Source organism: Saxophila tyrrhenica, assembly GCF_035928015.1.
Source record: "Saxophila tyrrhenica strain CCFEE 5935 chromosome Unknown scaffold_7, whole genome shotgun sequence".
Taxonomy (NCBI): domain Eukaryota; kingdom Fungi; phylum Ascomycota; class Dothideomycetes; order Mycosphaerellales; family Extremaceae; genus Saxophila; species Saxophila tyrrhenica.
Genome location: NW_027041739.1, coordinates 970,666 through 993,429, shown reverse-complemented (window position 1 = coordinate 993,429; position 22,764 = coordinate 970,666). Strand labels below are relative to the sequence as shown.

Sequence of the window (22,764 nt, the reverse complement as noted above, 5' to 3'; positions counted from 1 at the left end):
GCCTATCGTTCAGAAGTACGGCTATCGGGCGAAGGATCAATGCTAACATGCCGAGCACTATGGACTCAGGATGCTCTGACATAAGTCTTGATACAACTGCTCTCACGTATTCATGACTGGGCTACGAAGGTCATTTATCGTCTCAACACCAACATCGTTCTCTCACAAAACGACTTGACGGTGTCGATCAGCTTTGAACGCGACAATGGCGGAAGAAAAACATGAAATGGGCGTCGAGCCTGTTGACAGCCCCAATGACAACGACTCTGGCTTTTCGAAGCCCGTTGACGAGGCACACACGGACCTGGGACTAGAGTACTATCACAAGGCCATGCTGATCGATCCCCAAGTCAGAGAAACGATTGCTCTGCGGGTCCGCAAAAGAATCGATTACACCATCCTGCCTGCGGTACGAACAGGCACATCAAAGAAGATGCGGCCGAACTGACACGGCTACAGATGTGCTTGATCTACTTACTGTCGTTCCTGGACAAGCAAACGCTGAACTACTCGAACGCCTACGGACTGCAAGAGGACTTAGGTCTCAAAGGTCGGGACTATTCCTGGGTTGCTAGTGTTACGAACATCGGATATGGTGAGCAATTGAAGCGGAAACATGTCGCTGCTGTTTCTTAGAGTAGCTGGCACTGCTCCCTTCTCCGCCTACGAAGGAAAGGAACGACGCTGACGTCTTGCACCCAGTTGTCGGCTCGTATCCAAGCAACTTGGCCTTGCAGACACTGCCTGTTGGTCGTTTCGTCTCCACGATGCTGCTTCTATGGGGTGGACTGTTGATGTGCACGGTGGGAGCGAAGAACTTCGCCGGGATAATGACGCTCCGCTTTCTTCTTGGGGCAGCCGAGTCGTGTATTGGACCAGCGTGGATGTTGGTGACCGCTATGTTCTGGTAAGTGACGGAGCCACACCGACCGAGACATCACTGACGCCTTTTATCTCTTGTGCCTAGGACGAGAGACGAACAACCGCTTCGCATGTGCATCTGGCTTGGCTGCAATGGCATTTCATTGATGTTGGGTGCCGGTATCTCCTGGGGACTTGGCCACACCAACAATCCCGCCCTCGAATCGTGGCAGCTGATCTTCTTAGTGAGAAGCACTTCCTTGCGTTCATCCCCACCTTCATTACTGACGCTGCGCCAGGTCATCGGCGTCATCACATTCGCTGTCGGCGCCGTCGCTTTCTTCCTCTTCCCCTCCACCCCGATGGACTTCAAGCTCTTCACGGAGGAGGAGAAGATCGTTTCCGTCTGGCGTGTCTCTGGAAACCAGACGGGCATCAAACATTCAAAGGTACAATGGTACCAGATCCGCGAAGCAGCCCTTGACCCCAGAGTATGGCTTGTTGCATGCCAACAGCTCTCCATCGGTATCATCAATGGCAGCATCACCAACTTCATGAGCGCCTTACTGGCAGGATTCGGCTACTCGGACGTCCAGACGGTGCTCTACCAGCTTCCGAACGGTGCGTTCCAGATCGTGTGTACATTCCTCGCCGGCTGGTTCTCCTCGGCCGTCCCGAATACCACAGTGATCACAGTGATCATTACTCACGTACCATCCATCGCCGCCATCATTGGCATCGCCACGATCGACTTGTCTCACCGGTTGGCACTAACCGCCTGTACCTGGCTTCTGGGTATCATTGGAGCTGCGATTATCCTCAATTGGTCCGTGGTGACAGCAAACTTCGCCGGCCATTCCAAGCGCATGGCAGTGAACGGCTGCAACTTCGTGTTCTACGCAACTGGAAACGTCATTGGCCCTTTTTTGTTCTTGCCAGAAGAAGCGCCCCGATACCTGTCGGCCATCAAAGCACTGTGCGGGATATACGGAGCCTCGATGGTCTTCACCGCAGCGATCGGTGTCATCATGTATATGAAGAACCGCAAGCGGGACAGAATTGCACGCCAGGAGAGCGAAGATTATGAAGCTCCGGCGGAGGTCTCGTGGACTGACGTGGGCGAGGGGGCGTTCAGAGACCTGACGGATGGCGAGAACAAGCACTTCAGATACAGATTGTAGATTAGAAGTGGGCTTTTGAAATCGTCGGGTAGAACACCGTTCTCAGACCATGGGCCTCGCAGCATCGACCTTGGGCGCCGGAAGCACCCGCATTTTCGCCTATTGAACGCGGAGTCAGAACCACCCAGGTAATGTCTCAAAACAGTCTTGCGGCAGCCGCTATGTCAAAGACTAGGTCATAGGCGAATGCTTAAAAGCTGAACATGCTTCCGAGGCAATCTCGGCAGGAAGCTCGCGCAGCCCTTGAGCCTGAGACATAGCGGCGACGCGTGGAGGGGGGGGGTGTAGGACCGTTTACATACCATGTCCTGGAACATTTGGAACACGCTCTCCAGAGTATCCACAAACCCACAGAACCCGAACCTGCGGACTTTGGCTGACGAAGGTTGTCCGATCTTGTAGTAGGCAAAATCTCCCATAAACACATCCATGCCCGATTGGAAGACGTTTACCTTCAGCTTGCCTTCGGATTCGTCCATCATGCGTTTCCACGTCTCCCCGTTACTCGAGTCTTGAGCCCACTCCGCAAGAGTGCGAGACAACTTGATGGCAGGCGGAGGTCCGTAGCCAAGCGGTGCGTCTTGTCCGCCCGCGAGTTGCGTGACCTGGAATTTGTTGTGGTCCATCTGAGGGCCCTCAATGCCCTTCTTCACGTCGTACCATCGAACTAGTTCTTCGAAGAATCTGTCCCACGTGAGAGGACTACCGTCACTCGAGTTGAAGGCCTGGTTTTTGCACTTGTCTTCGAGGACCGCCCATTCGCTAAGGAAGCCGGTTAGGATGGATGTCGAGTGCAGCGCCTCATATTGCCACTCGGAAATGTCGCCTCCGAAGAAGACTGGCTCGTCTTTGGCTGCCGATACAGACGCTAAGACTGCGAAGGGCAGGAACGTGTTCATGCCGGCGCTGGGAACAGCTCCGATGACTCCGAACGGACGAATCACTGACCAAGAACATTCAGGATGTGCCGAGCAGTAACTCTTGAGGGCATCTTCTTGTTTGTAATAAAAGTTGATCGAGAGATGCTTTGGCTGCGGATCCGATTCGACGTAGGGAGTCCGAGCACGTCCGATCTGTCCACCGTAGTTTTTCCCACCGGTCTGTAAGAGGATACGCTTCGGCCTGATGTTAGCAACGGAAAGCGCGTCCAGGAAGTTGTTGAACAGAGGGACGTTCGTCTTGGCCATCTGCTCCTCTGCCTGGGGGTCCATAGCTGACACGCCTGAGGGGTGGATGTAGCCGTAGAAGAAAACATAGTTCGCATTCACCCCAGCATCCTTGAGGCTGGCGCCAATACCCTTCCCAGAACCAGTCAGGTCGACGGAAACATGCTTGATGCAAGCTCTCTGCTCTGGAGAGAAAAGGGATAGCATTTCGTCGCCGAATGGACTGCGGGAGATGGCGTAGATGGTCGACCAGCGTCCCGGTACGTCCAGCAATGCCCGAATGGTATTGAACCCCGAGATTCCTGTGGCGCCAACGACAATTGCGCTCAAGTTCTTGAGACTCGGGTCGAACGAGGGCAGGTTGCAGTAGATACCAGACCGCCGGAGGGGATACAATTCAGAGCCCATGGTGCCGTGCTGTGATTGTGTGTAGAGTGAGCAAATGGATTGCGTTGAAGCAACTTTGAGGAGTCGAAGGTAGAGGCAATGTTATCGTGGCCGAGCTGCAGTGCTGCCGCAAGCAACGCACATTTATCCAGTCCTTGATGGAACTGGCCGGAACGTCTTCGATCCAGCATCCCGACGAAGAAGTCCTTCTCGTCATTGCGGATGTGTACCAAGATGCTGCAAACTTAATCGCGAAGCAACCCGGCTCAATCATATCCGCCTTCCGCTCTGCTAAGTCTCGACATTGTTGGTCTTGCTTGTATCCCTAAGAACGTGATGTAGTTTGACTGAAAGCATAGCTAGCCCTTCGCTAGGCTTTGAAGCGAAGATGAAGAGGTCGGCGAGGATAGCGCAACGACAGATCCGCTCTGGACCATCTTCGACCTACGCGGACACTCCCGCGAAGCGAAGAAAGGTCGGGGAGGCAGCGGAGGAGACTCGCAAGGCGTCGACTGTCGAAAAGCCAGTTGAAGACGATGGCAAGCGCCTTGCCGAGAAAAAGTGGCAGGCATGGTCAGCTCACGCGACGTCCTCTCCATTCCCGGACTTCCCCCATCCCACCCCTCAGGAGTGCGAGTCCGCCTATCGCGTCCTCGACGACTTGCATGGTGCAGCAGTGGAGGAGGAGTTCAAAGATCCAGAAACACCCGAGACCATACCTCACGTGCTTGACGCCATCGTTGTAGCTCTGCTCAGCCAGGCAACGAGTTGGAACAATGCTAAACGGGCTATGAGAAGCATGAAAGAGGTGTACGGCTCAGTTTTCGCATACGATGTCATAGTGCCAGGTGGGCAGCAAAAGCTACAAGACACGATCCAATGCGGTGGTCTGCACGTCAGGAAATCAAAACTCCTCATGGGCGTGTTCGCGGAAGTCTGGGAGAGGCATGGGAAATGGGATCTGGACCATCTGTTCGACAAGTCAAACGAGGACGCCATGAAGGAGATCATGAGCTACAAGGGTATGGGCCCCAAATCTGCTTATGTGGTCATGTCGTGGTGTCTGAAGAGAAACCCTTTCACCGTCGACACCCACGTCTATCGCATTGCTGGCCTCTGGGGATGGAGACCGAAAGACTGCACGCGTGAGCTCACGCAGTCGCATTTGGATGCTCTGGTCCCGCAGGAGCTCAAGTTCAAACTCCATTTCCTGCTCATTCACCATGGCCGGTCATGTCCCGCTTGTCGCGGACAGAGATGTGAGGTCCGGGAAAGGATCAAAAGTTCTTAGGAGGTAGTCCTTCAGTGTAAATGTATAAGATGTGGAGTTACCATGTTGAAAATGATCTACTAGCCACAATTGCAGATCTTCTTCCACAATAATGCTGGCTAATCGTAGCCTTCAGTTTCGAAAATTCAGTAGTAACAACTGGTACTTCGGTACCTACTACATGTAAACACGTTCTTGAGACGACGATCCCGATTCAAGCGGGACCGATCACTGCCTACCACTTCGAACGGACGCCCACGGTACTTCCGTAGATATTCTCGAAATCTAGGGAGTTGTTCTCGAAGTGCATCGATAGCTTGCTGATGGTGAGGGGGTAATTGTCGAACATACGCAGTAGCAGATTGGCTCGCTGCTCGTCGCTCGCCTCCTCCCATGCCTTGACTCCGCACCCAAGGGCACCAGGGCAAGGAGGGCGGCGCAGTAGTATGACAAGGTGTGGCATTGGAGGTTGTTCTGGTACTTCAGCATTGCGCCGCGGTGGGTGCCTTGGTTGCTAGTGCTGAGGCCCATGTGGTCCAAGTCCCCGAAGTTAGTCACATGAATTCAGGGGCATGGCGGGCTTACTTACCCGCAAGACTTCCTTCGCCAATGAGCGGGTCCGACAGATACCCGAACCGCATGGTGTAGACTTCCGCAATCCGCTTGGGCTCGTCCTCTGTGTGCCGGCCTAACAGATCTCTTGTGGCGAGGCGGGTGTCCGCAGCGAACTTTAGGGGCAGCTGTTGCTCCCGCTGGAACTCGCGGTTCTCTTCTTCCGTAGCAGCTGCTTCTTCACTCGCATCCTCGTACTGCTCGATGGTCCATTCCGTGTCTTTTGTTGCCGAGTCCTTCTTCCAGGGCCGTAGGAACATGTTACGGTTGCTGCCGGGATAGGTGAGTGGACCGATGTCCAGCTCACCGGCGCCACGACGACGAACGTTGTTGTTGTTTCCATTCACCACCGCAAGGGCTGCGCTGGTCTGTCGGAGGCGATTGGCGAGCTATTGCAGGAAATCCGTGCTTCTGAGAATTTTGTTTCGAGGTTGAGGTTCTGTCGATGGGCGGCGAGAGTATGGTAATTGGGTTGGTCACTGAGTCGTCGGCCACGAGAGATATCTGTTCGCCGCAATATCGCACCACAGCTCGATGTCTTCCTCAAGGAATTGTCCGATGAGAGCAGCATTCCCCTCCGCCTGCTGCTCGACATTGGCGCGAGCCACAGCTGCTGAGATCCGATTTGCTTGTTCCGCAGGATCACCTGTAAATCGCCCCGACCCGTTCTCAAGTATCAGATCCGCCAGATCGAGATCATTCAGTCCCATATCATAACGGCAGAAGTATGTCTCTGTGGCCACAACGTGTTAGACGAGTCGCTGGGCCTTTTCGGCACCTGGAGTACGCTCCACCGTAGTCGCTACGACGCATTGGAAGCCGTAGAACGTGCAGCCTGGCTGGACTCCGCCTTTCAACGTCACCTCAGAGAGGTACATCTTCCATCGAGGCGTACTTCTTGTGATCGAGCTTCGCGAGTGACAATGAAGACCGGCGCAGAAAAGGGGTCTTCGTTGAATCACACCATCTGCTCGGTCATAGCCGGAATGGGCTCCACTGCCGTGTGGGTGCAAAATAGTCCTTCCCTCAATACGAGGATGAGTATGCGATGCGGAGTGAACAGAGGAAGGTTGGGTTGGTGAAGTATTTCGGCGTGTTTCAGTTCTTTCTCCCCGCTTCATCCCGTTGACTCTTTTGCCATCGGAATGTAGTAAGATCTCCGTGGTCGCTCCCTGGTCAAGGCATCGGAGTGTGTATGTTCATGAACGGGACGTATTACCGCTCCGTCCAGGTGATCCCGTAAGAATGCCAGACCGAAACACCAAAGGTGGTGCTGTGAGGCGCCGGCTATATTTTGTGAACTGGGATATTTGCTTCCACCGTTCGACGAGCAGCAGGCAAACCCTATCAACCAAGGCAGACTTGTGTATGAGTACTGCGGTCTGCGCTGGGAGGACATTGTACGATGACCGTCTTCTCTCCTGCCCTGCAAGAGATAAAGGGGCTTCACTGCCAAAGCCCGGAGTTTTTCCCATCACTTCCACAGGTCGAGAGCCTTTCACGGTGCTCACCAAAGCCCACAAGTCATGGCTTCGAGGACTGACGGGAAAGCGCATTCTGTACGTATGCGTAGCGTGATACACAGCAATACATGCTGCCCGTGTTGTAAGAAAAAAGATGAGATGGAGGGAGAAGGTCAAACTCGAGCTGGCTGGGCCCAGAGCTCTGGAGAGCTTCTGTTCCTCCAACCGCCCAAAACAAAGGTACATGTAACATCAGCACATCAGCAAAATGAGTATAGCATATCGACAAGATGAGTTTTAGAACAGCAAAAAGGCAAAACATTCAGCAGACGGTATTCCCACGTGGTCACCCACCGTAGTACTAATCATCCGATTCGCAGCTTGAGTACGGCAGAGCGGACGGGATGCCCTATAGTCTGCGATCTTTGGCCGAATGTGATGGATGCCTGTCAACACGTGTATATATTACTTTATCACAGTCTTTAACAGCAAGCAATCTGGGATATCCAGCAGATCTTCAAAAACCTACTCACGTGGTTGCTGCCCACTGTCTTGATGGACTTTACAGCCGGAACTTTGGCATGTCTCTTTGATGCCCTCGGTGGGTGGACACACAGCAAATCCTTCCAGCAGAGCCTCATGTGCATCCATGGATGTATTTAGCAGTCTTAAATCCAAGCCGTTGGCTCTTGACTTTTGAAGCTGCTCTATTCACCACTAAACAAGACCTGTTTAACTACACAGATGTAGATCCTCTGGCTACATTGATTGGAAGATGGCTGGATTCTCGTTTATCGCTCGGCCGCAGCAGAGAGTCATGACGACGTCACTTCTGGTTGAACTGGCCTTGCCCATGGACTTTCGATCCGATCGGCTTGCTGCTACATGTGCCTCTGCTACTGCGGCAAGTTAGAGCATTTACAGCATCTCTTCCTGCCCAGCAACGGGAGCTACATGCGAACAGGATCGCCTGTCTACATCCAGCACACAAGTGCGCTGCGATGACCCCAGGAGCTGGTGGCGAGGAGTATCGGTGTCCACTCCCCGCAGAGCACGAGGATGTATGGAAGGCCTCTCCACTCGGCACTCCGAGCAAATGGCCGACATCCTTACAAGCACACGCACAGACGGCAGCATCCTTCCCATATCCTGCGGCTGTCTTTTGGAAAGCCCGGTTGATATTGCTTGCGAATTCTGCGTGGTGCAACGCGGCCGCCAGGAAAGGAGTCCAGCAGGGTCAACCACAGAGGGGCCGTCTCGGAGCCGATGCGTGGCATGCCGTGGACACTGCTTTACATGGAGGCGAACCAAAGAGGATTGAGAGCCGACACTTCCTCGAAGATGGCGAGGTTCATACAGTTCTCCTCAGTCCTCTATTTGGCGATGCGAATGACGGTGCAAAGGCAGTCGGCGTGCTTGCACAGCTACTCACAGGCCAAAAATCGGGATCCAAGATACAAGCAAATTACGACACCGATCGAGAAATCGAAGAGTCTCACGCCAAGCCATCAGACCATCATGTTTTGAACATGTCAAAGCTTGGCCAATCTGGTGATAAGGTCCCGCTTGACCAGCATCCGTTCTTCCACCGCTTTGCCGAGATGCTCCCATCCGGGCTGGCCATTCTAGATCCAAAGGCCAATGCAATCTTCGTCAACCAGCAGTTCTACGAACTCACGACACACCAGGGTGACGACCAGGACTTCAAAGCATGGCCGCAGAGTATTCATCCGGACGACTACGATCGTGTGATGGAAGCCTACCAGAACGCATTCGATAGCCAGAAACAGCTACGGACAGAGTTCAGAGCTTTAGGCCAGAAGCACCCCTGGCGTCTGCTACTGCTCATGCCGCTGGGTGATGAGAACCTGGAGCACGTCAGCCTACGAGAGTATGGTGGTTTCGTTTGTAGCATTGTCGACATCACTTCTGAAAAGAGCGCAGAGCTTGCAGAACGGGAAGCAGCAAAGGAAGCCCTAGAACGGAAGGGGCAGCAGGAGAAGTTCATTGACATGGTAGGTCTCCTCTGATCTCCTTGGTCTTAAGGAGAGCTTTAGAACATAGCTGACCCGCTTCTTTTCATACAGATCTCGCATGAAATCCGCAACCCTCTCTCAGCTATGTATGTCATTCCTCCGTCGAGAGGTCTCCATTTGGCGTATGCTGACGATGACATCCACCTTTTAGAGTACACTGTGCAGAGGATATCGAAGAAGCCCTCAAAGGCAACGATACTATCACCAGCGTCGGCCAAATCAGAGAATCACTCGAGACCATTCACTTGTGTCTGCAGCATCAAAGAAATATAGTTGACGACGTGCTATCCTTTAGCAAACTCGACGCTTCCATGCTACTTTTGCGACCCAAAGCCTGTCGGCCGAGTCGACAGCTCGCAAGTACGATGAAAATGTTTCATCCCGAGTTTCGAAAGCAGAAAATGGGCTTTGACTACCGCGTCGATGATGCTTATAAAGACTGCAGCGTGGAGCAAGTTATGGCTGATGAGTCTCGTATCGGACAAGTGCTTGTCAATTTACTTTCTAACGCCATCAAATTCACCGCTCGCAAAGACGGAGAAAAGAAGATCCAAGTCCGGATCGCTGCTAGCTACAGTTCGCCGGCCTCGTACCCACCAGACGTCGTCTTCTTCAAACCTCCGGAAACAGCCAAGCGGATGGACATGACCGAGCAGGCGGATTGGGGCGAGGGTGACCCATTGTACATTATGGTTGCCGTGAAGGATACTGGTATCGGTATCAACAATGAGGGGCAGAAGCGGCTGTTCGAGCGGTTCCACCAGGCCACGCCCAAGACGGAGGCGAACTATGGTGGGTCTGGCTTGGGACTAAACATCTGCCGCAAGATATGCCAGCTGCATGGTGGCGAAATTGGCGTGTCTTCTGTAGAGGGCGAGGGAAGTACGTTCGGCTTCTTCTTCAAGGTGAGAAGATGTGGACTGGACAACATGTCTAATTCGACGCACGAAAGCGAAGACGCATCGGAAGAGAGCACGCAGTCGGAGGATGCACAACCAGAAGAGGACATCAAAGTGCCTAACAGAGCACCGCCCGGCGAGCTGAACACGGAAACGTCAGCCCAGTCGTTGAATACGATGTATCTGGAGGAAAGATCTAAGTCACAGCCATCGGCCACCCAGGAAGTTCCAGACAGGCAGGAGGAAAAGTCTGCTCAGCAGGAGAATGCAGGGTCCGGCGCAAAGCTAGATGGTGCGGGCGAAGCTGCAAATACTGAAGCTTCACGAGCGGCGTCGCCATCCAGCAGACAGACGCATGTTCTTCTTGTAGAGGGTAAGTCTACTTCCCTGTGCAATGCGTGTCGGTCCACTTCTGGACAACTGCTGACCGCTCACAGACAACATCATCAACCAAAAAGTCCTCCGCCGCAAATTCGAAGCCCGCGACTTCCGCGTCACCACCGCCAATAATGGCCGCGAAGCCGTCGAAGCCGTCAAAGCTATTGGAGCCGACGGCACCGCCCTCGACATCATCCTCATGGACGAACATATGCCAGTGCTGGACGGCAGCAGCGCTACCAGGCAGATAAGACAAATGGAGCAGAAGGGCGAAGTGGCGAAAGTGCCGATTCTGGGGCTAACGGCGAATGTGAGGACCGAGCAGACGGATGCGATGATTGAGAGCGGGATGGATGATGTTATCAGTAAGCCATATAAGACGGAGGAGATGGTTGATCGGTTGGAGAGGTTGGTTAAGCGGAATTCTGTGGGTGGAGGAGAGGGAGGGAAAGGCCAGGAAGGATGATCGTGATTCTGGTCAGTGTATTTTTACCGCGACGACGGACCAGTGTAAGATAGAGTAGGATAGTGTCGTCCAGTTCCTAGGTGCTTCGATGCAAGGTGCGGCGTCCGTGTCACCTCCTCTCTCGCTCATTGGGAAGGCCCGACTCGAGATCGAACGTAGTGTAGTTAGCTGCTCCAAGCAGAGTTTTCGAGCAGCATCGACTTGCCAGTATGACCGTGTGGGTATGTATTCCGTAGCCTCGAGTGTGACGTCCAAAAGACATTCACTTCGATATCCTCAGCCCTGTCACATCTGAAACGCTAGCGTACGGCACTCCCGCAGCCACAAAAGCTTAGATTGAGTTTGGCGTCAGCTTTGGTCTCGATCTAAGAATTCCACGTTGCGCAAGCCATCCACACATATCCGCCCCCAAGCACGCCGACGACACCACCACCGCCACCTATCTACACTACGCCGACACAAGAGGATGCAGTCGCGGAGGTGACGAGCTGGGTATGATACGTCGGCCGCAGGTTATACGCCGTGTGAGAGCCAGAGGGAGCATTTGGACAGGAGAGTAGGAGTGGGAGCGCCGTCAAGCACTCGGCTGGGTACGCTATTCCTCCATACGCTTCGATAGATGCGCCAGACAGCCCACAGTGCCATGCAACGCAGCGTGGCCTTTGGATCCAAGACTAATGCACGCGCAGTGTTCAGCCACCCAATACACCACCATGCCACCAGTCCGGCGCAACAGCACAATCACCTACATCCTCGCCGGCATCCTCTGCATCTTCTTCCTCTACTTCTTCTTCGGCGACAGCACCAGCATTCCTTCCTTCCCGAACGCCCCCAAACAGCTCATACACAGCAAACAAGCTGCCTCCAATGCCCTCTCTCCACCTTCTCTCCCCTTCATAAAACCTGCAAAATTAGGACCAGATGAGGTTCCCGCGCCACCGCCTGTGGTACATTACCAGATGAATAATGTCACGACCAGCAGCACTCCGATCGAGAACCACGAGACTATTCTGATCTTGACGCCTCTGGCCAGATTCTATCAGGAGTACTGGGACAACCTCTGCAAACTGAGCTACCCGCATGATCTCATAAGTCTGGGTTTCATTATTCCCAAAGGACGAGAAGGCAATCTAGCGACCCAGCAGTTACAAGAGCGAATACAAAAGACGCAACACCCGAGCAATAAAGATCGATTCGCAAGCATTACCATTCTCCGCCAGGACACGGAGCCCATAACAGCTCAGGCTGAAGCAGATCGTCATGCTCTGACAGTGCAGAAGGAGCGACGGGCGGCGATGTCCCGCGCCCGCAACTCGTTACTCTTCACCACCTTGGGTCCGACGACCAGCTGGGTGCTATGGCTAGACTCAGACATCATCGAGACACCGGCATCCCTGATCCAAGACCTTGCAAGTCACAACAAGCCGGTCATCGTACCGAACTGCTTTCAGCGGTACTACAACAAGGAGGAAGAAGCGTGGATGACACGGCCATACGATTTCAACAGCTGGCAGGATTCAGCTACGGCGCAGGGGCTGGCTGAGCAGATGGGACCGGACGAGATTCTGCTGGAGGGATATGCGGAGATGGCTACGTTTCGAAGTTTGATGGCTTATATGGGTGGTACGTTCCCACTCTTCCATACTGCTACATAAGAGACATGCTGACGTTGATGGCAGATCCCACATCCGATCCTAGAGCCGAAGTCGACCTGGACGGCGTTGGCGGGACGGCTTTGTTAGTGAAAGCGGAGGTTCATCGTGACGGAGCGATGTTCCCTCCTTTCCCATTCTATCACTTGATTGAGACGGAAGGATTTGCCAAGATGGCGCATCGGTTAGGGTGGAAGAGTTATGGGTTACCTAATTATTTCGTGAGCTCTTCTTCCCCACTACCTCTTGTTACTTTGGTACTAATGCCTGCCTGCAGGTGTACCATTACAACGAATAGAAACAGCGATGAAGCGAGCAATGTGATGCCAGTCCTATTTACCAGGCGATACGGGCATGAATGATCAGGTGTCACTGGAGTTCTTGGTGGGAGGCGCTCACCGGCTTTGCTTGGGTGGTCTGTTTTGACCGTGGGCGAGGGTGCATAGCACAGGGACATAGGAAGGAGAGTTGGATCTCGACGTATGCGGAACTGGTCGAAAGCTTTCGAAGAGCTGCGGGAGCGATATGTAGCGCACTTGTATGTTTTATAATCTGGATTGAGATGTTCTGATCCCAATGTGCATCAGTACCAGTCGCAATCTCGCTCAATCTAACGAGAATGGAAGATGCTCCGTTGCCACTCCGCTTATGAAATGTCAATGAAAGGTAGCTGGGCCACTTCTTCCTCAGACCCGAGCGCTTCGCCGTGCATGTATCCCGGCACATAGCTGTGAGGAACTCATGGTCAGCATGTTGTGTTTTCGCGGCGGAGCGCCGGACTCACGCTTCACCAACGAAGGTGTAATTCGATTGTGGAGGCTGGCCCTGGATCGTCTTGGACTCATGGTTGTTGGCTCGTAAGACGTACGGCACACGGAACCCAGGAAGGATATAAATTTGGTCATGCTTGCGAGCGCGTTTGGGAACGAGTGCTATCGGACGGCCGCCGGAACAGTAAGCGATGTGTCTGCCAGTCTTGTATCGCTCCACGACCTCCAGCTCAAGGTGTTTCATTCTGTCTGTCAGGCCGCCGGACTCGTGCTCAATGGTTGCCATGAGCTTGCCTCGTGTAGACAAGGCTCTTCTGTGCGGCCAGTCAAACTGTCTGGTATAGTAGCCACCTGCCATGAAAAGGCTCTCCTCCACAGTGTGAAGGTTATTGAACAGAAGTGGAATGAAGCTTCTCGGTTTGGGCATGGTCATCACCGAGACCCAGGACAACGATGTGCGTGTTGCGTCGTCAGGCGGCTCACTGGCTTCGGCCATGAGGCCGAGGATACCGTACTCTGATGCCAGGAAAAAGCCAAAGTCTTCCATTATTAGGGAATGATCGCACCGGTAATCGAAGCTTTTCCACCAGTAATCGAAGTTGTTCTGAGGTAATCGAGCTGCCTCGACTTCGAACAAAGCGAGAAAGCGGTCGCGAGGCTCGGAAGACTGGCGGTACCTAGTACCATAGAGAAGTTGAGTAGCTTCCAGCTGTTTCCTGTCTCGTGAAAGTCTTGCCAAATCCCACCTACAGCTGGCGCTAACGAAAGAATGTGAGGATTGGGAAGAAACTTGCAACGACATAGATGGGTCTGTCAAAAACGCAACCGCTTCATGGCTCTCGTCAGCTCCATCCAGGAATGAGCAGAGGTCCAAAGTATTCTCAAATAGCACGTTCATCTCGCGGCTTGCGACTGATACACCATCTTCGAAGACGTATGACACCGCTCGCGCTTCCAAGAGCTCAGGTAGCGTCCATGTGAGTGAGAACCATCTTCGTTGGAGGAATGCAAGAATCACATTTGCTGCTTTGGTCTGTAGAGTTGGCCGAGATTGCGTGACCACGACGGACCCAGCCGTGCGTTTCATGCCATCAAGGAGCCAGCGCTCTTCTGGGCCCGGTGCTTGACCAAGACCGACGATGACTTCTGCAGCATTGCGAGCGATGTGTGGCATGAGCTTAATTTGAACCGACTTTTCCGCCATGTTCGCTTGATCGATACACAGGGCATCCGCCCAGACGTACCTTCCCAAGTGGCTTTCATTGCGGGAGACGGCTTGTAAAAACTTGCTGAGGTTTCCTCCAATCGAATGCCGCACACTGGAAATGAAGATCGAACTCGAAGCATGACCTGCGCCCCACGAATATGAAAGCGCAGCGTATTTGGGAGGCGCGTGAATGCGAAATACGAATAGGCTGCCACATAACGGCGATTGCGGGAATCTCTGTCCGGCTAGCTCCAGAAGTCTGAAATGGTCGGGGTCTAACCTCTGATGTATGATTGGTAGCCTCTCAGAAGCAGTCTTGCTAAGTGGTATGAAGGCGATCTGTGAAGAGTAGAGCGGTGTGTTCAACGCTTGGCGGAAAGTATCGTAACCATCGCCAGTCGCGTCTGGTAAACTGCCTCTGCTGACGGCGGCTTCAAGAATTGCTTCAATATCAGTCCGGCGCTCACTGAGTAGCGTAGTAGCATTTGTAGCCTCGATCTTGGTGTCGCTCTTCGCAGATCGTTCAAGGTGGGCAGCCCAATAGACCCAATCATACTCCATACGAGGCATACCAAGCTGGGCGGCGCTTGTGAGCGGAGACTTTCGCAGCCTGGCATTCCAGGTGAAGTACGTCCAACCCACGCACAATATGCATGCTTCAGCCATGGCGCGATGAGCGAGTGAGCTCTCCAGGGCAAAACGTCTAGCTGAGCTATACATGATGCCCATACCTGTTAGATACTCTCTAACTGAGAAGTGCTCGAGAGAGACGAGATGAGTCTGAGACGGCAAGGAGCGCAAGGAGGTCCAGTCGGGTTCTGGTGATAAATGGACCATGCCGGGCAACAGTCGCAAGAGGTCAACTGGCGAAATACGACAGCTCTGCCACTCGTCTGTCATGTCTCCAGATGTAAAAATCGTCATGGCCACATGGTCGAGAAACTCTTCCACGTATAAGGGCTGCCACGCGAAGGTTAGAACGCGGAGGGATGTCGTTGCACACCGAACGGAGAAACCGCCATCATCCTCCGAGGTCTTGTCGACTTCGAGAAGTATGTGCTCATAGGTGTCATTCAGATCCTTCGGCAGTGTTCTTAGCGCGGAGCCGACTGAGGTCCTAGTTACGAGTGACAGACGCGAAAGACGGTTCAACTGAAGGCTGGCCCATCTGAATCTGTGGCAGTGACGTGAGCACACTTTTAGCAAGCAATGGGTGCGCTACTTACTGGTCGTTATGGTGACCTGCTAGTCTACCAAGTATCATTGCCTGCAATTCGGGTTCAAGTGCATCCAAGTTGTCGTGTCTGCGAATGTTGTCTTTGACGAAGCGAGCGATATCTTGTTGGACTTGATCTTTTGGGATAGTATCGAACTTCCAGAACTTGCTGGCTTGGAGACGTCGCAAGAACGTGCCAGACCGATTGACGAGAAGCAAGTGTAGAGTATCAATGCTTCGCGAAGCGAGCTGAAGGAGGAAGTCGACAACGTCCACTCGTTCTGCATCGACCACTTCGTCTAGAGCATCAACCACGAGATAAACTTCTGCTCCTCCTGCACCTAGTATGTCCAGCACAGTTGTCTCGAGATCCTCCACTGAGGGCCGCCGTGGAGTGATGTAAATATTATGGCGTTCGAAGAGGCTGAGGAGCGGAGGGGGTACGCTCGAGGTAGTGATACTACCAACCAGAATATGCCGTAGTAAATCTTCCAAGCAGCTTCCAGAAGCACGGGAGATTCCACAGTAGTAGGTGATTATCTGAGCTCCTGATGCTCCCACTGTCCTGTGAAGCATGTCGCCAATGGCATGGACAAGAGTAGTCTTTCCGCAACCGACATTACCTTGCAGCACTGTAGCAGAAGCTGGGGCGGTCACCCAGGATGTGTAAATCTGGTGTTGAAAGAACCAAGTCAGTGTGCCGCGTGCTTGTCGGACCTTGGGCGAAACATTGAAGCTGCTGTTTCCGAGCCATTTGACGATTCCTTAAGCCTGCTGTTGGCGTCCCGCTTCGTTGGCGGATGTGCCTGCCAAAGTAGGTCAGAACGATCCCTGCAGTTCCAATCGATTATATGGTATCATGCTACAGAAGAGCATGCTCAGGTTGAAGACCTGCTTTTCGTGAAGCCAGCCCGGGTCCAGTCATCCGCTGAGCATACCTTGTGCAGCATGATAGTGCTCTATATTCCACATCGGTCCTGCACCATACATTTGCTGGTTTCTCTGGGTCCCCAAGCCCGTGTTGGAGTTCGCACCAGGGTTGACATTGCTGTGCAACCTCTCAAGGTTGCCGCTGTCGCCGCGAACCTTGTCATTCTCAGACTGCCGATGTTTACCCTGTAGAAGGTCAGGCAAGCTCAAAATTGGTATAGGGTTTGACGACTGACGGCCATGGTGAGTGCGCGCCTGGCGGAAGCCCGGGGGGATCCTCGACTACGTCAACGAGCCATAGGTAGCTTCTAGGATGCCACAGGACATCAAAGGAGGTCTTGTCTATAGAGCGTGATGATTGAGAGACTCTCGAGTGCACCAGGAAAGGCACAGCAACAAGGCTGAGCTACTTGTATACAAGCTGCAGCTCATGCCCAACCTCATTCGTCCGGATCTCGAGCGCCGGACACGGTCCTATCTGCGTACTCATTGTTGCGGTATGGGAGTCTACGGGAGTCTTTAAGTGAGCATGTCAACATGCCGATGGAGCCCGCCGTGAAATCACCGAGAGGATGGTATTTCAAGGTACGGAAGAAGGATAGAAGAGGTGCAGTCACCGGGGAAGAGCGTCGGCCAAAATTCGGGTCTGTCGTCTGATGCCAAAGCGTCAGCGACAGTAGTGCTCTCTCCTTGCCACTTCGTACAACGACTCTCTCATCATGGCCGCGAAGGTAGATATCAGGCCAGGATACCGACCGTGGGGGCGGAACATGACACCGGCTCCCATGGCCGACCGTCCCGGGACAGCAATGCCGAGCGGAGAAGAGACGATCATCAATGAGATAGATCAGTCCTGCGTATCAATGGATTCTCTTCATCCATGACCTCGATCATACATACGAAATGAATAGGCTCGAAGTCATTGTAGTAGGTGCAGGTATCGGGGGCTTACAGACCGCACTTGCTCTCGCCAATGACGGCCACAATGTGACAGTGTTGGAGTCTGCTAAATCATTTGAAGAAGTACCTCACGTACAAGGCACTTTACGAACGCTGTACTGAATAGTCTGTAGGTTGGTGCTGGCATCCGCATACCACCAAACTCACTCAAGCTCAGCAATTCCTGGGGCGTCGATTTTAGCAATGTGTCGAAGATACCATCTATGGGTAACAGATTCGTGGACTGGAAGGGCAATGTACTACTGTCTGTCCCATACAATGACATGAGGAGTCGATATGGAGCTCCGTACTACTTCCTACATCGAGCGGATCTGGTCAAGCTGCTTGCGAAGACAGCACAGCGTAGCCCAAAGATCGAGCTGAGGATGGACTGCAGAGTTGCCGGATACGACTTGGACGCCCCCTCCGTCTCTCTGGCAAACGGGGAAATGCTGACGGCTGACCTCATAGTCTGCGCCGATGGCATCAAGTCCGCTGTGCGCGATAGGATCAACGGCCGTCCTCTCCCACCGCAAGACACCGGCGACGTGGCTTACCGCATCCTTGTGCCGGCGAAACCTCTTCTCGTCGACCCGGACATGGCCCATCTGGTCCAAAATCCATGGGCAGTGCACTGGATGGGACCAGAAGGCCACGCTGTAGGTTACCCGCTTCGAGATGGCGAGCTCTACAACATCATCATTGACGTTACGCATTCTTCTGATCGGGGCGAGCCGTTGCCTGATGAAGGACACGTGTGGAAGTCTGCACGCAGCAATAGTGAGCTGGTCGAGCGCTTTAAAGATTGGTGTCCAGAGGTTCAGAAGTTGTGCGCTATGACGGGACAATATCTTAAATGGAAGCTTGCCGACTTTGATTCACTCGATCATTGGGTGGGTGAGAGTGGTAAGGTGTGTTTACTGGGCGATGGCTGTCACCCCATGATGCCGTATATGGCACAAGGCGCGGCCCAAGCCACAGAAGACGCTGCTGCCCTTGCCGCAGCCCTCCGTCGAAGTTCAAATATACCAGGGGCTCTGCAAACGTACGAGCGAGTACGCAAGCCGCGGACAACATACGTCGCCCGTAACACTAGAGTGCTTCAGGAATGGTTGCACCTGTATGATGGTCCATATCGAGATGAACGAGATCGAATGATGGCCCAGGACGACGAAACAAATCCGATATTCTGGGGTTGGAGCAAGCGGAAGGACTGGTTGTTTGGGTACGATGCCAGTAAGCTGGAAGAGGAAGAGATCCCGACGCTACCTCCTATGCCGCCGGATGAGGCCCGAGTGTATCTTGATAAGCGTGTGCATTTGAGAAACGAGAGTCGTCTGTAGAAAGACTAGATGCAAATGAGATGGATTTCGCACTGCATAAGCTGCCTATTTCGATTTCACAAAACAACAACTAGTCGAGATCCTCACTCCCACACCGATAACCTCTAGTAGTTACCCCTTCCCACACAATCGTTCCGATTAAAGTCCGTCACGGGACTATTTGAATCTCCAGGGTTGTTCGTAATGATCACGCCATTGCCATTGGTGCCGCCTTCAGTATAGTAGAGCAAGTCCATCCCTGGGTAAACCACCGGTTGGTTATACGACAGCTGTACGAACTTGTTCCCGAATCCTGGCAATAATAATCAGCAAATATCCACAAGTTTTGGCGATCGTACGCAATGGAAATATGCACTCACCGCTTCCACTTTGAATTCCCACGGTCTCATGCCCGCCATTGTCGCTGACGTTGAGGTACTGGACGTTGACAAAGTTCGGCAAATTCTCGTAAAACTTGATCAGGAAGTGGTAGTACTGGCACGTTGAGCTGATGTGCGAGAGGTAGAACTCGAATGTTGCCTGGCGATTTGGCGACGCCCCGTCGACTTGATAGTAGATGCCTTGGTCAGTGTTTTGCTGGGGTTTGATATTAGTCGTTGTTCCCTCTGAGGCACCGTTGGTGGTGATTGCTCACGTAGATGTAAAGATCGCTCCACAAGCCTAGGACTGCCGCTGCGGACCAAGGGGCCGCAGGCATTGGAGTATTACTGTATGCATATGAGTTCGCAAAGCTAATGACCTGTGTCTGTGTGTCAGTATACATGTTCTGCAAGAATTAGTTCGAATATGAAGAGTAGTATGCCTTACCCCATTTGATGTAACGTAGAGCAGGGAGTTGCTTTGCCCGTACATGGTGACCGGGAATGGTAGGGTGATCTGCGCAGTCTCATCAGTATTTCCGCAGGTTGAGTGATCGGCATAGTGTGTAGTTGCCCTACCGGGTATACATCATCGTCCACTCCATAGGTTGGGACGTCCGCTCCAGCGATGATGGGAGTCGGCGAAGCCAAAGCCACGGCGGGCGGTGGAGGCGGTGCGTCAGATGCTGGTGCCATTGGCTGCGAAAATGTCAGTCAAGATAGCCACACAAGCCTGTTAGGTAGCAATGTTCCAAAGACTTACAGCAGTAGTATACGTGATATTCCGCAGCTCTGTGGTCGCAGCCAGGATCGTAGTTGGTGGTTCGGTGGTCGTCTCGACATTCGTCTGTGTAGCCTGCGGCAGAGTTTCCGTCTGTACGACAACGGTGGTGCCGATTTCGGTAGAGATAACGATGGAGGTCTCCGCTGGAAGAGTTTCTGTTCGAAACTCAGTGATCGGCGTTGGGGTGATTGTAACCGTTGAGATGATTGTAGTCGCTGGCAATGTCACCTAATGAAGCAGACGTCTGGTTAGCAGGCAAGAATCGGAATCTGGTTGACCAGGGAGAAGCCTGTTCTTACCGTGACGAATGAGGTTTCCGGTGGTGACGTCTCTGTGATTTGAGGCAGTGTCACGTTCTGATAAACGCTCTGAACGGACACCGTCGTCTCCGGCGGAGGAGTGACTTGCACCAGCGTCGTTTCTGGTGGTGGAGTCAAAGTAATGAATTCGGTGATTAGAGACGGCGAAAGCGTCAGTGTCGCGGTTGTGGTCTCTGCTGGCGGAATTGATGTCTCCGTTGCTCGAGGCAGGGTCGCTGCTGGTGGTGTGACCTGGACCAGCATCGTCTCGGGTGGCGGCGTCAGAGTAATATAGCGAGTGATGAGAGAAGGCGAGAGCGTGAAGGTCGCGATCGTTGTCTCCGCTGGCGGAGTGTGCGTCTCGGCAGGAAGCGTATATGGCACGCTCTGAGTCTCTTGTGGGAGAGTCATCGTCAAATAGCTTGTCTGCACTTCAGTCGAATAGACGATCGATGTCTCCACATAGGTCGCTTGCGGAAGCGTGTGGGTCTGATCGAAAGGCGTGAGAGTGGCGTAAGCCGTCTCAACGACCACGGACGGGCGATCGACGCTTGTGGTGTAGTTTAGAGTCCTCGTGATCGTCGCTGGAAAGCGTCAGCAGAGGCCCAGTTTGCTCAGCATTGCGACTTACTTGTAGTGGTAGAAAGCGAGCTTGCTGTACCAGTCAAGTTGAGGTACTGTGTCTGAGGCACATTTACTACGGTGGTCGCGGTGATGACACCGTTCGGTCCGGTCGCCATCTGAGTGAGAGTCTCTGTCCGCTGACTTTGTGTGACTGTCAGGGTGGATGTCAGAAAAACGGTTGTTCCAGCAGGATTAGAAGCAGCTCTTCCTGTCGATACTTCCAGATTGTCCAGTGCTACTGAAGCAGACTGTGCGCAAGTAATGCTGAAGATTGCAATCGCAGATGGGTCGGAAGATACCGCATTGTACGAGTGGGTAAACTGCGAGTAGCTGCTCGTGATCGGAACACTAGCACCGCAAGAGCTGGTATCGCAGATTGTGATAGAGCAGTCTGGACTTGAGCCACCATTGGATGCTACCGCAGCGTAGGCACTGAACGTGTACTGTTTACCGGCCACTGCAGCAAAGCCTTGGGAGACATTGTAGAATAGCGGCGCTGGAGCCTGGCGTCGCATCTTTGAGCCAGATGGACCGGAGTTGTTGAACGTAATCAGACTTGCGACCAAGTCAGCGCAATATTCCACTGGCGTCCCTGCATACTCACAGAAAGCTGTCTCCAGCGTATGGTTGAAGCGGCATTCCCTGACCTCCTTGAGCGACTTGCGCTGTGACCTCCGGGCCCGAAGAAGAAGTATTGAACGGGTTTGCGTCTCCATCTTCGAACCCAGCGTCGGCCACGGTTGACGCGCCATCATCTGACTGCGTTGGTGATGGCTCTGCAGGCGCATTCTGTTCGGTGATAGTGATGGTGTTCTGCCTGATCACAGTCGATGTCGATGTCGAAACGCTAACATTAGGGCAGAAGGATGGTGGAGCCGCAAAGCTGGTGGTTCCCAGGTCTGTAACGACGTAGGTCTCCGAAGCGCTCGTATATACGGCCAAAGTTCTCCGTAGGCAGGTGTTCGATTGGGGATCGAGAGCGAGTGACTGCGCGAAAAGCACGCTGGCAAAAACGAAAGCGAGCGACATGGTGGAGCGATGCGTGGTGGATGTTCGTCGTAGTGTGCAAGTTCACATATTGGGCAACAAGACCGCCGTTGCCGCGAGCCACGTTCCGCGGTAGAATCAACAAATGTCGCTTGGGTTTGCCGTGTTCCTAGCATGCGGAATGGAAAACGTGCAAACTTCCTCCTGCAAGGGGCTCTTCGCGGCTGGCTTGGCTAACAGAGCCGTATCAGATAGTAGGGCTCTCCACCAAAGATACTCTTGCGTCCCAATCTTGAGATGACGAGGGCGGTTGTGGCAGTTGCTGGAGGCTTTGGTGACCGCCACAACGGCGACATGGCGGCCAATTTGAGCTGTCACACTGCACTCGAGAACATTGACGATTGCCGCGGGCCATTGCAGCCACTCTCTTATCATCTTTCGACTATACCAGGCGCCCACGTCCGGTTCTCCTTCTCCAGTAGTACAGCCATAGCGTCTCGGAAAGGGGGGGTGGGTATCTCTGGATGATTCCATCTCCCAACTCTTCCTGAGTTTGCAAAAAAAAAAAAAAAAAAAGCCTGATAGTACTATTTGAACGATGAAGCACGCGTTAAAGGGTCAGATGGGACCATTCGATATGCCTCACCTGTCCTTTTTCGCTACTGTGGTAGAAGTGGGCACAGCAGTCTCCGTCAAGGGGTGGATATCATATTGCGAGACGGAGAAGCGGTATCGCAGCCGTCGAGCCATCTTAAGACCATCTCATCGTCGTCCCGAGTCTCTTCTCGGAGTTCGGAATGATCCAGATGCCCTCATGTTGCTGGAGAGATCGAGGTTCTCGATTTTGAGCGATCTGGACATACAGTAGCGCGGCCCAGCCTACAGCCAATCAGAGCTCAAGCTTGCTTGATGAGGTCGAGACATCTCAACCTCAC

General features: G+C 53.2%; 10 protein-coding genes across 10 annotated transcripts; 5 read left to right on the top strand and 5 right to left on the bottom strand.

The window, feature by feature from the left end:
• Positions 1-205: 205 nt before the first annotated feature.
• Positions 206-2,042, top strand: LTR77_005109 (uncharacterized protein; the record flags this gene model as incomplete). Its single annotated transcript, XM_064802358.1, has 5 exons — positions 206-409; positions 460-595; positions 703-907; positions 968-1,106; positions 1,161-2,042. The coding sequence occupies 5 exons, from the start codon at positions 206-208 to the stop codon at positions 2,040-2,042; spliced, it is 1,566 nt and encodes a 521-aa protein (XP_064659719.1).
• A 42-nt stretch (positions 2,043-2,084) lies between these two features.
• On the bottom strand, positions 2,085-3,616 carry LTR77_005108 (uncharacterized protein; the record flags this gene model as incomplete). The annotated part of the gene is made up of 2 exons (XM_064802357.1): positions 2,085-2,141; positions 2,345-3,616. The coding sequence occupies 2 exons, from the start codon at positions 3,614-3,616 to the stop codon at positions 2,085-2,087; spliced, it is 1,329 nt and encodes a 442-aa protein (XP_064659718.1).
• A 367-nt stretch (positions 3,617-3,983) lies between these two features.
• On the top strand, positions 3,984-4,886 carry LTR77_005107 (uncharacterized protein; the record flags this gene model as incomplete). Its single annotated transcript, XM_064802356.1, has 1 exon — positions 3,984-4,886. The coding sequence occupies one exon, from the start codon at positions 3,984-3,986 to the stop codon at positions 4,884-4,886; it is 903 nt and encodes a 300-aa protein (XP_064659717.1).
• A 461-nt stretch (positions 4,887-5,347) lies between these two features.
• On the bottom strand, positions 5,348-5,737 carry LTR77_005106 (uncharacterized protein; the record flags this gene model as incomplete). The annotated part of the gene is made up of 2 exons (XM_064802355.1): positions 5,348-5,385; positions 5,455-5,737. The coding sequence occupies 2 exons, from the start codon at positions 5,735-5,737 to the stop codon at positions 5,348-5,350; spliced, it is 321 nt and encodes a 106-aa protein (XP_064659716.1).
• Positions 5,738-7,941: 2,204 nt separating this feature from the next.
• On the top strand, positions 7,942-10,719 carry LTR77_005105 (uncharacterized protein; the record flags this gene model as incomplete). Its single annotated transcript, XM_064802354.1, has 4 exons — positions 7,942-8,955; positions 9,028-9,062; positions 9,128-10,248; positions 10,313-10,719. The coding sequence occupies 4 exons, from the start codon at positions 7,942-7,944 to the stop codon at positions 10,717-10,719; spliced, it is 2,577 nt and encodes an 858-aa protein (XP_064659715.1).
• Positions 10,720-11,432: 713 nt separating this feature from the next.
• MNN9 (Golgi mannosyltransferase complex subunit) lies at positions 11,433-12,669 on the top strand (the record flags this gene model as incomplete). Its single annotated transcript, XM_064802353.1, has 3 exons — positions 11,433-12,342; positions 12,399-12,592; positions 12,649-12,669. The coding sequence occupies 3 exons, from the start codon at positions 11,433-11,435 to the stop codon at positions 12,667-12,669; spliced, it is 1,125 nt and encodes a 374-aa protein (XP_064659714.1).
• A 482-nt stretch (positions 12,670-13,151) lies between these two features.
• LTR77_005103 (uncharacterized protein) lies at positions 13,152-16,140 on the bottom strand (the record flags this gene model as incomplete). The annotated part of the gene is made up of 2 exons (XM_064802352.1): positions 13,152-15,465; positions 15,575-16,140. 2 exons carry the CDS (start codon positions 16,138-16,140, stop codon positions 13,152-13,154), a joined length of 2,880 nt encoding a protein of 959 aa, XP_064659713.1.
• Positions 16,141-16,329: 189 nt separating this feature from the next.
• On the bottom strand, positions 16,330-16,736 carry LTR77_005102 (uncharacterized protein; the record flags this gene model as incomplete). Its single annotated transcript, XM_064802351.1, has 3 exons — positions 16,330-16,370; positions 16,503-16,680; positions 16,731-16,736. 3 exons carry the CDS (start codon positions 16,734-16,736, stop codon positions 16,330-16,332), a joined length of 225 nt encoding a protein of 74 aa, XP_064659712.1.
• Positions 16,737-17,031: 295 nt separating this feature from the next.
• LTR77_005101 (uncharacterized protein) lies at positions 17,032-18,776 on the top strand (the record flags this gene model as incomplete). The annotated part of the gene is made up of 2 exons (XM_064802350.1): positions 17,032-17,079; positions 17,568-18,776. The coding sequence occupies 2 exons, from the start codon at positions 17,032-17,034 to the stop codon at positions 18,774-18,776; spliced, it is 1,257 nt and encodes a 418-aa protein (XP_064659711.1).
• Positions 18,777-18,880: 104 nt separating this feature from the next.
• Positions 18,881-21,871, bottom strand: LTR77_005100 (uncharacterized protein; the record flags this gene model as incomplete). Its single annotated transcript, XM_064802349.1, has 9 exons — positions 18,881-19,068; positions 19,136-19,352; positions 19,411-19,515; positions 19,584-19,652; positions 19,715-19,834; positions 19,899-20,147; positions 20,219-20,802; positions 20,850-21,397; positions 21,447-21,871. 9 exons carry the CDS (start codon positions 21,869-21,871, stop codon positions 18,881-18,883), a joined length of 2,505 nt encoding a protein of 834 aa, XP_064659710.1.
• Between the last annotated feature and the right edge of the window lie 893 nt (positions 21,872-22,764).